The sequence below is a fragment of the Nelumbo lutea genome, chromosome 2 (genome assembly GCF_056320005.1).
Source record: "Nelumbo lutea isolate HS-2025 chromosome 2, American lotus-T2T, whole genome shotgun sequence".
NCBI lineage: Eukaryota > Viridiplantae > Streptophyta > Magnoliopsida > Proteales > Nelumbonaceae > Nelumbo > Nelumbo lutea.
Window position 1 is genome coordinate 12,752,189 of NC_142685.1, and position 14,009 is coordinate 12,766,197.

The following is a 14,009-nucleotide window of genomic DNA, read 5'->3' on the forward strand; positions in this document are numbered from 1 at the left end:
GTCCAAAGGAGGAAAAGTCACCTTAATTCAGAGTGTCTTGTCTAGCCTCCTGATCTATTATCTTTCACTGTTCTCTCTGCTAGATCCAGTTGCAAAATCACTTGAAAAATTGAGAGATTTCTTATGGGATGGCCCAAACAATGAGAAGAAGCTGCAATTGGTTGCATGGGATTCCATATGTGAACCAAAGGAGTTAGGTGGAGTTGGCTATAAGAGGTTGAGACAGATGAACGATGCCCTTCTCTGTAAATGGTTGTGGAGATTTGTGGAGGGACCAAATAATCTCTAGCGTCAAGTCATCCACTGCAAATATGGTAGCGCCCCGATTGATTGGGTCTTCCTTCAGCCATAACAGTCTTTTGGAACAAGCATTTGGAAAGGAATAATGGCTCAGCTCCCTTTGTTTCAAAATCACATATCTTTTAAAGTGGGAGATGGGAGTCGGGTCCTTTTCTGGAAAGACAGGTGGTGTGCAAATCAACTGCTGGCAGAGGCTTTTCCTTCACTATTCTCCTTAGCCTGTAATGAAGACAGTGCTGTAAAAGACTTCTTTTAGTTGGTTAATGGTCAGGTGGTGTGGGTTCCAAGCTTTCAGACGAACCTGAATGATTGGGAGGTTGAAATCTTGGGTGAGTTGCTAGGCAGTATACAAACAGCCCAGAAAAAATTGCAATTTTTCTACAAGATCTTTTCATTTAGCTATGCTGGGCACAGGACAAAAAGTAGATTGGTCAAAAAGTCCCATCTAAAATCAAATTTTTGTGTGACTGGCTGCAAGAGAGAAGGTGCAGACTGCTGAAGCTCTTTTGAAGCATGGATTTGAGGTTGATAGTGTTTGCAGCTTGTGTGGTTTGGCCTCAAGAGTCTATCCAACACCTGCTAATTCATTGCTCCTATTATCAGGTGTGGTGCCATTTTGCAAAGCTCTTCGAGCTGTTTTAGGTCCCCCCACACTTTGTTAAAGGAGAGGTCTGAATTATTTTCTATTTTTTTTATCAGCAAGAAATTTGGATTAAGTTGAAATGATTTCAAATTATTTTTTGTATTCAAATCCTTCTTTATGGAAATAAGAACCTAATTTGGCTCCATTGTTTGTGTTATTCAATCTGATAATGCTAAAGAATACATGTCTTCACCATTTACTAAATTCTATAATGAGCATGGAATCCTACATCAACTTCTGTTGATATACCACAACAGAATGGTGTAGCTAAACACAAAAACTGCCATTTACTAGACGTTACATGGGCCCTCCTTATTCAGATGCATGTGCCAAAAATTTATTGGAGTGGTGTTGTTCTTACTACCTGTTATCTCATTAACCGAATTCCTTTAGTAGTCCTACACAATAAGATGCCCCATTCTGTATTGTTTCCTGATGCTCCCTTGTTTAATTTACCACATCGCATTTTTGGATGTGTTTGCTTTTCTCATCTCTTTGACTATCAAAGTGACTAGCTTGAACCTTGTGTGGTAAAGTGTGTCTTTTCGAGATATTCAAAAACTTAGAAAGGGTACAAATGTTATAGTCCTTCTCTATGTTGTCACTTTGTTAGTGTTAGTGTTGATGTTACCTTTCATGGGTCTACTGCATATTTCTCTTCTAGTGCTTCTCTTCCTTCTCCCTAGGGTGGTTCTCTCCCTCTCCCTGTTCTTTTTTGTGACTCTTCTCCAGAGCTCACCAATACTACTCTACCTAGGCCACCTATTCAACAGGTATATCTACAGACACGGCTAGCTTCAGCTCCAACTTCATCTGCTTTGCTGTCTGCAGGTCCTATTAACCCTCTACTACTACAATTGTGCAGCCTCCTTCAGGCCTTGACTTACCCATGGAGTGTTTATGTACCACACATCCTATTATCCACTTTGCTTCTTATTAGTCATTATCACCTTCTACACTTTCTTTTGTTACTTACCCATCCCTACATGAGGTCTGATCACCTTGTCATTATCACCTTCTCTATCCCTAATTTTCCTACATAAAGCCTTGTCTGATCCTAGGTGGAGGACAATTATGAAAGAAGAAATGTTTGCTCTTCATCAAAACAAAACATGGGATTTAGTCCCTCTCCTTTTTGGTAAGCAACCCGTGGGATGTCGATGGACATATGTTGTGAAATTTAACTTTGATGGTACAATGGAAGAAGTATACATGAAGCAACCACCTGGGTTTATTGCTTAAGGGGAGTATAGGGGTATGTTTTGCAAGTTAAAGAAGGCATTGTATGGTCTAAAACAATCTCCATGTGCTTGGTTTGGCAAGTTTAGTGAAGTGGTTGTGGAATTTGGATTACATAGATGTTTGTCTAACTATTTTGTGCTTGGCAAGATTTCTAGTGATGGTATCATTATCCTTGTTATCTATGTAGATGACATTGTTATCACCGGAAGCAGCTCACAAGGCATTAGTGAATTGAAGCGCTTTCTACAAGAAAGACTTCATACTAAAGACCTTGGCAAACTGAGATATTTCCTTGGCATAGAAGTTATGAGATCAATCACAATCTCTCTGTCACAATATAAATATACATTGGATTTACTTGAAGAGGTGAGTATGATAGGGATGTATACCGGTTTCTACACCCATGGATCCTAATACTAAAATTGTTTTAGATCAAGTTGAGTTAGTAGATGATCCTATGCAATACAGGAAACTTGTAGGGAAGTTGAATTACTTGACTATTACTCGTCTAGATATTTGTTTTGTAATGGGGGTTGTAAGTTAGTTGACTGTGGTTATTTGACTGTATTTGGGTTCACAAGTGCTAACTAGGCTAGATCAGCAACAGATAGAAGGTCAACAACAGGATATTGTAATTTAGGTGGCAATCTTATTTCTTGGAAGAGCAAGAAACATAACGTTGTGGTTAAATCAAGTATAGGAGTCATGCAACAGGAGAACTACTGTGGCTCAAGAGTCGTCTTCATGAAATTGGGATTCCAATAAAGACTCCTATGCACTTACACTGTGATAATCAGGATGCCGTTCATATTGCAACAAACCTAGTTTTCCATGAGAGGATGAAACATATTGAGGTAGATTGCCATTTTGTTAAAAAGAAGACTCAAAGTAGTGATACTGATACACCATTTGTGAAGACAGGAGATCAGTTAGCTGATTTATGGACCAAGGCCCTACATTGTCCCCGTATTAACCTTATCACTGAAAAGCCGGGCCTATAAGATACATATGCACCAGCTTGAGGGGGAGTGTTGAAAGAGTGTTATCTTAGGTGTACTTGGAAGACAGGGTTGTTAAGTAATTATGGTTTTAGAATAAGGACCTCCAGTCCACTGTCTTTTTATAATTAAGGGCATATTTGTAATACAAAGCTGGGCCGACTGCTAAGAGGAGATTAAGTCATTCTAATCTCTCTCAAAGACAGTTCGGTGGTTCTTCTCTTCTCTCCTCTCTTTCTCTCTTTCTTTTCAGCACTATATCTTGCTATTAATGTCTCTGCCATACCATATTTTACACAGTGGAAGTTACAATAGGGAAGGTTGATAGGAGTTTGACTTATCAAAAAAAAGGTTGAAAGGAGTTTGATTAGTTGGGCTGGTAGTTCAAAGCTTTTTTGTGGGAGTGTCTGCCCATATGCTGATCAGTGGTGATCCCTTTTATTTTGATTGCTATTTAAATGCTTTAATGTATATGTTCTGTGCATACTTACAGGCATTTTTTTTACATGAGTTGAGGGTGACTTGCCCTCCTTTTGATTATTAATATAATACTTTTACACTGCTTATAAAAAAAAACCATTGTTAAATTATTAGTGTTTAAATATTTTCTCACTACTTTTTTTATCAATCATTTCATACTACTTTAACCCTTGATCTTCTTGGTCTGCCCCTAGCTCTTATAGCCTCTTCAACTCGCAACAGATCACTTCTTCTTACAGGTTCTGTAGATAGTCTGACCAAACCATCTTACTCATTTTATTACCTATTGAAGCTACTCCTAGGTTCCTTCCAATACATCATTTATGATCCTATCCTTTTTCATTTTTGAACTCATCCATTTCAGCATATGCATTTCTGTGGTTCTGCCACACTCATTTTTTGGACATGTTCTTAATTGACGAACACTATGCTCCATATAGCATTGCTGGTCTTACAACTGTTTTATAGAATAATCCTTTTAATCTGAGTGGTATTCACCTATCACGTAAGACTTCAAATGCAACCCTCGATTTTTCTCATCCCACTCTAATTCAATGGGTGGCATTCTTGATCCTCCTCAACCTCTTCCTTGTTATGAATTATCGAACCAAAGTTCCCTGAGTTATGAATTAATGGAAAATGTCACGTTTTAATCTCTTGGTCTCCAATCGCAAATATACCCTGATTTGCACTTGTTTTTCTTTTTTTTATCAACAGAAAATTTTAATTAAACTTAAAAGATGATACAAGAGAAATAGGGAGGGATAAATTCTCTTAACCCTCCCCAACAAAATACACAAGCTTACAACAAAGACCAAAACAAGTTTCCCCTTTCCACCCCTTGTTTAGCAAGTACATCAGCAAAGGATTTGGCACTTCTTTCACCCACTGAAATCTCAATTCCATATTCTAGATCCTCCATTTAAACCTTCTTTTTTCATTTACATAATGCCAAAACCCAATATTCTCTTTTTATAGCCAATTAATCACCAACTTAGAATCACTTTCAACAATCAATCTTCTAATATTTAGCTCTTGTTTCTATTTTGGTCATACTTATTTTAAAACCTTTTGTTTCCAAGGTCTCTGACCATAAACGTAACTTTGCATTTAATCCATCATTAGTTTCAAAAATTAATACAATGTCATCAGCAAACAACAAGCACCATAGGGCTCCTGAATATAGGATAATTGATTTATGTTATTGATGAAAAATAACTAAAACAAATATGGGTCAATTTCATTGCAATGCAAAATGTGTACATGCATGAGTATGTACCCTCTTCTCTGCATGAGATAGGAAGGGTCTTCACAGTAATAATTGCAAAGAATGCATTGAAGTAACATACATTCTGCAACTCACCATAGATCTGATCAATGGAAAAGAGTTTGCCACCATTGGTCTTGATAAATACACTAAAGGCCACCTTTCACCTTTCTGAACTGCATATTCGTCCAGTAATATCAAAAAGTTCACAACTTGTTCAATGTGCTCAGAAAGTTTCTGTAGGTGTTCTTGCCTAAGTATCTCCAAAATGTCCTCTTGAAATGATGCAAAGAAAGGGTCAAGTAGGTCACACTCCTTTGAAGAAAACTCTGATAAAATTCCAATTATGCATTTCCCCAAATCCTGGAGATATCCCATAGGATACTTGATTGTCACTGGGTCCATTTTCGTTTCTTGAAAAGCTTGAGTGTTATTTTCAAAAGAGCATATAGAATTCCCATATGAGACACCATCATGACCTTTTGGGTGGACTATCAAAAGGTAATCATGCCACAGAAGTGTTACAAGAATATTCTGAACAAGACCAATTTGGAAATGAGAAATGGCATCTACCCCATTGCAAAATCTGCAAAGCAAAAAAGTTACAGAAAGCTGATAACCAGGAAATTAACAGAACATTGCAATATGGAGATTAGTGAAATTAAACACCTAATTCTGTTACGTAGTGGATACATAACAACCATATATCAATAATTTCTGAAAGAAGTTGGAAAATTTGCACCTTGATGCATTATGCACAGCCCAAATAAAACATTCTTTAAATGCATTGAAGAAGGCCAATCGATCTGCTGTTGAAGGATTAAATGGGTTCCTACCATCCCATAGGTTTTGGAAGAAGCTCAGAAGAAATTGCTCCCCATGAACTGCTTTAACAACTATAGTATCTAATAACACAATTAGAACAGGATAGGAAGCCTGCCATGATCCATAGCATCCATTCTTCAAGAAATGCCAAAATCGACTTACTGCAGTTTTCTGAACATTGGGAAGTGTCCAGCTGTCAGGAAAGCTTTTAGAAAACAACAATATTGTTTCCCACATTGAGGAGTGGCATGCCGGGTCCTTTTCTTGAAAAGCACCAAGTATATTGACAGACAGAGTCTTCATATTTCCTTCGTTAAAAACATGAGGTACATGTTTAATGAAACTCCCCAACACTGAATATGTAGCTGATCGAACACCAGGGCTCTGAGACTTCAGGAATTCCAGAAAAGATTTGTGAGTGGAAAACATCTTTTCAGCAGAAGAAATAACAGTTTCCCTGGCCTTAGATGCATTTTTTGGTTCAGCAATCACGTTTTCAAAACCAGGTCTTTGCACTTGCATTCCCAACAAAATATCAATAAGTGTAGCCAATGCTAGTAATGATGAAGAAATTACCTGCAACCCAAGGAGGAATTTTAAATATAGCATTAGGGAAGGACCAATAGCTTGGACAAAACATAAGAAAAACTATAATTTACAGATAAATCTGATGCACTATCTTATCATATCCAGGGATTATAACCCATTAAGAAAAACCAACAAGATAAGACAGAATGACTTGATGGACTCAATTTAATCAGAAAGTAGGAAATATAAACAACCAATCGAAGAGCTATCTTTTCTGAAAGGTAACTAGCAATTTCATTAAAGTATAGGATAAATAATAGTTAAAAATTTTGCAGAATGATCCAAACTATACTTAGGATCCCAAAAGTATAAGGATGTAAATAAATTAAAAAAAGTACAACACATCCAGCCCTATATCTCTCAGTTAAAAGGTAGGGCTATAATTATATAAAATTTATAATTAATAATTTCAATAAATTATATTTATATAAATTTATTATATATATTGGATTAAAAAAACTTTTGAATAACTGAAAAGAAATATCCAATCTTCATTGTAACAAGATCAGTAACTGAAAAATTACTAATCTATTCGTATTATTCTGAAAAGAATAACTCAGTGGCAACAGCACATCCTAAAATGAGAAGAGTGGAAAGTGAAAAAATTGTTTCTGACACACGCACACAAAGTTCATTGGCATAATTGGAATTATGAAAGATAAATGATGCTGGACTTCTAAAGCGAACAGCTAACAATGATCTGAGCCAATAAATGAATACAAAATGGAAATTTTGAAAATAAAATGTGTACACGCTGGTGTATATCTTCCAGTTCATCCAATGGAGCCACTTTATCGGATATAGCTTGTGGTGTGAGCTTTAGATTTTCTTCTATGTATAGAAGTATTTCATTTGCACACAGACTCAATGCATCTAATCTCTTCTCTTGTGCTGGAAAGGCTGCCTGCATTAATAGTTTAATGGTCAGAAATAACCACATAAATGAACACAATTTCCACTTAAATTTTAGTTAATAAATGATTGGGACAAAGTACAAAACAAGCAAACATGCATCATAAAAAAAAGAAACACCAAGAAAAAACACAGGGAAGGCAACAGTGCGGCACTCCAAAGGAAAATAAAATTAGGTATGGTTATGGCATATTAATCTTTTTGAAACAATTGATCACTTCAAACATGTAATAAGTTGAATTATAAAACAGTAATACTAAATGGTAGAAAATCTCATTCACTTCTTTGTGCTTGAAAAGGGAAATTAAGTTTAAATCAATGGTTCGTCAAAGAGCATGGTGTTTATTGAAAATGCACATTATAATGCAATTACAAATCACCAAATAAAAGCAGATAAGAATTAGTGTACCTAGAATACCAAAAAGAGCATAGCCCCTTAAGCAGGACTATATCTTTTTATTTATTTATTTAATTTTTTATCAGCAACAAAAAGTAAATGTGTTCATTAGAAAGATTAAATGGTACAACCAGTACTTGTAATGCGATGACAAATAGAGACCTTTATGCAGGACTATATCGGGTAGGATTTAGATAGAATCCAGCAACATCCAAGTCAGATCCAATTTATCAGTTAATCTGATCGAAAAAAGTACAAAATTGAAGGTATTGTAAATTAATTTAAGGGTATCCTTTACAAAAGGAGGTATTGTAAATTTGAAGATTTATGTGTGAGATGGGGAAAGCAGCAAAGGGCTGGGCCAAGCTGTAAAATAAAGAAAAAAAGCTACACTCTAATCACAACTTGCATACTCCTTTTTCTTGAATAAATGACTACCAGTTCTTGATAAAAAAAAAGGGACTAGAATAGAAGATAACATTAATAAACATGGAAAAATAAAAAGGAAACCACTAATCTCCTACTGGCATATATGACTATGCCTATTAAGCACAATATCATACTTTGGAAGTGGCAATTTGGCTCAAATATGACAAATTATGATGATTTTGAAATCGTGCCAACAGTACAGATGATATTGTACCATACCTGTAATGATCGTCTTGCACACTGATAAACCTCAGGAACTGGGTCAAACTGAGAAAACCACCAAGGCCCCATCAAGGACTTCAGATGCGGAGCTAATCCTCTCCTGGAAGCCATGTTTTATTGTCACAAGCATGTTCATTGAAGACTTCTACAATTACAAAGTAAAAAAAGAATAGCAAGCTATGCCAGATCACAAACAAGGAATCTTAGGTTCACGAAGGAGTGATTTAACCATACTATATATAGTAGGGATACAATTTGGATGATGATGATGATGATGATATATATACCAGATAAAGTGAACTTAAAAAAAAATAAGAAAAAACTACAATATCAGGAAAAAAGGAAATAAATAAAGAAATCAGGGTTGCCACAAGACAACCTCCCCAAACACCCCAGAAGAAGTGGTGCAATGGTGTAGTTTAGTGGGGTGTAGTTTGAAGAGCTGAACCCCAGTAAACTGGTGCAAACATGGAAGCAAAAAAAGAAACTACAGAAGAAGTGGTGGTTTAACCTTGTCCAATAAAACTTCTTTTGGTTCCCTAGCTTGTGACAGCAATGGTGTAGTTTAGTGGGGTGGTGGTGGCCAGGTTGCTGCCTCTTCCCCAGTTTTGGCTGAAGCTCTTGCTCTTTTTGAAGCAATCAAGGTGGTGGTCTCTACCAAGTGTGATCAAGTTATCTTTGAGTTAGACAACTTGCATATTGTCAACTGTTTAAGCTCCAGGTCGGTGGACTGTCACCAAGATATCCTCTTCATCAACAGGGATATTTTGCTTCTTTGTGAAGGTAGTCCAGTGAAATTTGCTTGAGTGCCTCAAGATGTTAACTTTGCTGCTCACAAGTTGGCTATGCTCAAGGATTTCTTTCCTCACAGCTTCAGTGCTCTAGTTAGAAACCCTGCTGTGTAGTTGGTAGTTTGTTTTCTTGTTGCTTGTTGTGTTCTGTTGTTTTCTTGTGTGTTAATGAAAGACAGGTTTACCAAAAGAAGAAGAAGAAGAAGAAGAAGAAGAAGAAATCAAAACTTTTAATTTTCTTGAACTAGTAGCAATTTCAGAATTTTAAGGCGATTTGGATTTTAGTGTTTGAGTTTTTCAAATTTATTTTCTAGTTTGCTTCTGCCTTAGGCATAGATTAAGTTTCAAACTTCTAGAAATTGACCATTAGTAAAACAGAAAAATACTATTTATAGTAATTCCCATAATTATCATTTATGGTAAAAAAGAAACCTACCAGTTTTAGTAATTTTGGTGTGATAATTTTAGTAGAGTTAGTTGAGACTTGAGAGTTATAAAGATTTGGTAGTTTGAATAGGAAGTTTCTATTTTTCATTAGAGCTTGAATCTAATTAGGAAGTTGCTGCTTCTTTTCTTATTAGTCTAAAAATAGAGGCTGACAGTTCTTCTAAGCATTTTATGCTGTTATTCTTATTGATGGGCAGTAATAAAAGAGTTTTATTTCTGTCTTCTACAATAGAAATGGCAGAGTATCTTCTTGCCTTTTGTAATCTTCTTTGTTTGTTTGTTACTGAACACAAAATCCAGGCCCAAACTTGGAATTTCCAAGTTGGGCTGGGCTGAGATGACCACCCCTAGATGTTTCTCAATAAATGCTAAAATTGATTATTAAAATTTATATATTAACAATTATTAAGACAAATTATATTGATTTCTGAAAATCAAGGTATATATATGTACACATTTTACTTTTTCCATCATTTTTCAATAGTTACCGATTGTGCCTCGATATCTCACACCTTATATAAACCATTAGAGTAAGGTTTTTTATATTTAATTACTTATTTAATGTCATATATATATTGTACTTGTTGTTATTAATATACTTTTTAAGATTTATTTGAGTTTCCTAGTGTATCCATGTGTATCTTGGTTTTTCGTCTGTATCTATGCATATCCAAAGCATATCCCGATACGTCTCTTAAAATTGCCTTTCTTATACACTTTGCATTTCTGATACTTTGAACCTTAGATGTACATGAATTATTGTCAATTCCCTCTATGTGGACTAGAATCTTCTAACCCCCTCATCATTTTACAGTTGTTACTTACAAACCTCCATCTTGGGAAGTAACCATCCAAAAAAGCTATCTCCTGGCTGCACCATGTCTGGCCAGCCCAACAGCCAAACAATTGGTTGATCTCAGAGTCTAGTGAAAGTTACCTCTGGTTCCAGAGCCAACTTTTTACCACTCTAGTAACATGTCAATACATCCAAGAATCCATATTTTTTTCTTAAACCAGCCCACAACTATTCTACAATCCCCTTCCATTTCTAGATCATCATGTTGTAGGGATTTCCCCAATTTCAGCCCTTACAATACAGAGAACTCTGTGTGGAACTACCATAGTAATGGGACCAGAAAATAAGGTCAAAACATTAGCATTTGAAGAAGAGGCAGAGGTCAGAGATCTTGGTACAAAAGTGGTAACAATGACCGATGCAATTTTGAGGATTTCAATGGTAGATGCAAGGTATTAGGCAAGTCATGTGAGGGAAAAGAAAAGATTTTGGAGAGTATGAGTGGAAATGAAGGTGAAAATACATTTTAGTGTGGGCAAATTCAGGAACAGATAGACAAGAATATGGAGTTTTTTATTCATAAAAAAAGAACATTGAATTTTTTGGAGGCGAAGCTGAAGAAGGAGAAAATATTCAGCATGGAGTTTCTGATATCAGTGGAGAGCAGTTTGGTGAATGGAAAACTAAGTAATTTAGGAGGGGGGAAAAGTACTGGAAAAAAAACCTGCTCTGTAGTCTATAATAGAAAGAGCTGTTGTACCACACTGCTAACAGAGAAAGAAGGCAAGTGGCTGATGATTCGTCCATAGTTGTCACAGAGATAAGACGCTCATAGAGGGTTGCCTTGCTTAACCGCCATGACATTTTTAAATGGTGCTCTTGGATACTTTTATATTCTTAACTTTTTGAGATTATAATAACAAAGAAGACACTATTAAACTAAATTATTCAGTTTAAGTTAAAACACTAGTTCCTTTTTATCACTTTTCTCATTCGTTAGGGTTTCAATCAACATATATACTGCCGTGAACCCTCGAAAACTTCAAAACGTGAACTGATGAGCATGGAAGAACTCAAAATTTTATCCAATCAACACATATTGATTATTTTCTTCATCATCTTCTTTTCCTAGGACAAAAATAGAGGCTGAGCCCCTCTATTTTCTGTAATTTCTTTTCTTTTTTTTTTTTCTTTTGATCAGCAACATAGAAATAATTTCACTAAAAATTAGAGCATAGAATTACAACAAGAGGTTATGAAAGAAAAAGAAAAAAAATTAGCTTAAGTAGAGCTGACCCAACCCAAATATTACAATTGAGCCCAATACAATGATTGTTTTAGTACCCCTTGCTTAGTAAACCATCTACCAGACTATTCACAGTTCTACTAACCCATTTAACTTGGATCACCATGTCTTTTGACAGCCAATTTTTTAGAGTAATAATGAAATTTATTAATTCAGAAACTGATTTAGATTTGTAATTTCATACAGCATCCCTTGGAGAGGCGCAAGCTGCAGCCTCTCCCAATAGTTTACAAGGAAACTAGGGATAAATTACAGAAATCACAGCTGAGCCCAAAACAGTCCTTCCCTATTTACTCCTTGCTTGGCTAACACATCAGCCAAAGCATTTGCTGATCTCCCCACCCACTGTATAGAAACCAACATATTCCTTGTCAGCCAATTAAACTTCTTAATCTCATTCTTGTAGCACCATATAATATCCTCGGGGTTTTTCAACCAGCCCACACCATCTTGGAATCCCCTTCAATAATTAAATGCTCTACCCCCAATTGGTTTGCAGATTTCACCCCTTGTATAGCAGCTAATGGTTCTGTCCTAACAGAATCTCTGAATCCTAAAGGGCCCAAGTAGAGCAGAACAACCTCTCCAAACTCATTCCTTAGAACACCCCCATTCTAGATAATCCCAGATTGCCCAAACTGCTTCCATCATAATTCATCTTTAGTCAGCCTTCGGATGGAGGAAACCAACTTGTAACTACCTTATTCTTAATGGAAAAGCACATTGCTACTGCTGACCAGTTTATCCAAAAGTCATTAAATGAGAAATGATGAAAATTTTCCAAAGTCTTCAAAGTATTGTCCTATTCAACACATAGCCCTTCAATTCCTGGCTGCTCCTTTCCTTCTCTTGAAAGATTCTAGCATTCCTTTCTTCCCATAAAGTCCAAATCAAAGCGGCTTGAGCATATCTTCACATAATTCTCCCTCTTTTTGTAGGCTAAAAGAAAGTAGAATGGTCAAAGATCATGTGTACTTCTGCTGGCAAGCTCCAGCTACACCCAAACAACAAGAGTAGCCAAGCCCACAAGTCTGTAGAAAATTGACAAGATATTAGTAGATGGTAACAATCCTCCCCATGATCTCTACAAAGGGTACACCAGTTGGGAGAAATACGAAGGAAGTGTCTTCTCTTTTGTAAGTTATCTAGAGTGTTTACTTTCCCATAGTACACTTCCCAACAAAAATCCATTATCTTTTGGGGAACTGACCTGCACCAAATTTCCTTTGAAGAAAAAAGCTGTTGAACAAAGGACTGAGAGATGGACTTGAAGTAAGAAGCACAAGTAAAAGTTCCTTTAGGCCTAAAAGCCCACACCCTTTTGTCGGGCTTGGAAGGATCCAAGCAAACCCGATTAAGGAAACAAAACAAGTCAGAGTGGGAGTCAATTTCATTGTCCCTTAATCCCCTACAAAACCCGAAATCCCAATTCGTAGTCAAGGGTGTTCCCAAAGGTGAGACAAATTTTGAGACCACCTCTTTTTTATACAAAGAGAGAGAAAATAACATAGGGAAAAGGTCCTTTAAAGGGGTATTCCTACCCAAATGTCCTCCCAAAATTAGACAGCATTATCAAAACAAACTTCATACCTAACAAACCTGAGATATTGAGGAAGGGTGTTGTGAACAGCCTTCCAAGGTGTTGCCAAATTAGCTTGCCTTGATAGATCAAGTCAGGAAGTTTAAAATGGTCCACAAACTTCCTGACTATATCATCCTAGTTGGTAATCACCTCCTCATCTATCTCTAACTTGGTCACAAAATTCTTTCTCCTCCTCCAATTGGCCAAGTCATGAAAGAATCGAGTAGTCCCATCACCTTCCTTAATCCACTTGTGCCTAGATTTTAGTCTCCAACTAATTTCTCCCCTCAATGGTACCTCTTTCAAATCCTTTTTTCAATTATCTCCTCAGCCCTCCATCATCCTCAGTCAAAACATTTTGAGTTTCCTTCAAATCCAAGTCTTCTATCCAAGTGATCAAACTCAATTTTTGTTCCTCGAGTCTTCCAAAATGATCCCTATTCCACTCTTTTATTTTGGATCTTAACCTCTTAAATTTCTTATAAAACCTAACCCCCTTCCATCTTACCCCCTCATCTCCTCACCCACCATTCCTTCACTTTGTTTACAAAATTAGCTGGATTAGCCACATATTTTCAAATCTAAGAGGTTTAGGTCCAATAGCAAAGGACTTCATGCCCTATCTTGATAGGATCATAGGACAATGATCAGAAGTGACCGTAGGCAAAGCTCTGGCAACCAAGTTTTCCCAACTGCTCTCCCAATCTAAGTTAAAGAAAAACCTATCCAATTTCAAACGGAAGGGGTTTCCTAAAGGTTGGACCAAGTAAATATGGTTTGTAGA

The 14,009-nt window shown here is 36.4% G+C and overlaps 1 protein-coding gene across 4 annotated transcripts in view; it reads right to left on the reverse strand.

Annotated features, from left to right (window-relative positions):
- The window catches only part of LOC148868630 (HEAT/U-box domain-containing protein), a 71,606-nt gene that overhangs the window by 22,976 nt on the left and 34,621 nt on the right, over positions 1-14,009 (reverse strand). For all 4 annotated transcript variants that reach the window (XM_088971027.1, XM_088971025.1, XM_088971026.1 and 1 more), the window contains 4 exons: positions 8,301-8,403; positions 7,095-7,247; positions 5,673-6,331; positions 5,027-5,516 (listed from right to left, as the gene is read on the reverse strand). In XM_088971027.1, the coding sequence (XP_088827153.1) occupies positions 5,027-5,516; positions 5,673-6,331; positions 7,095-7,247; positions 8,301-8,403 (1,405 nt within the window). The remainder of the gene's footprint in view (positions 1-5,026; positions 5,517-5,672; positions 6,332-7,094; positions 7,248-8,300; positions 8,404-14,009) is intronic.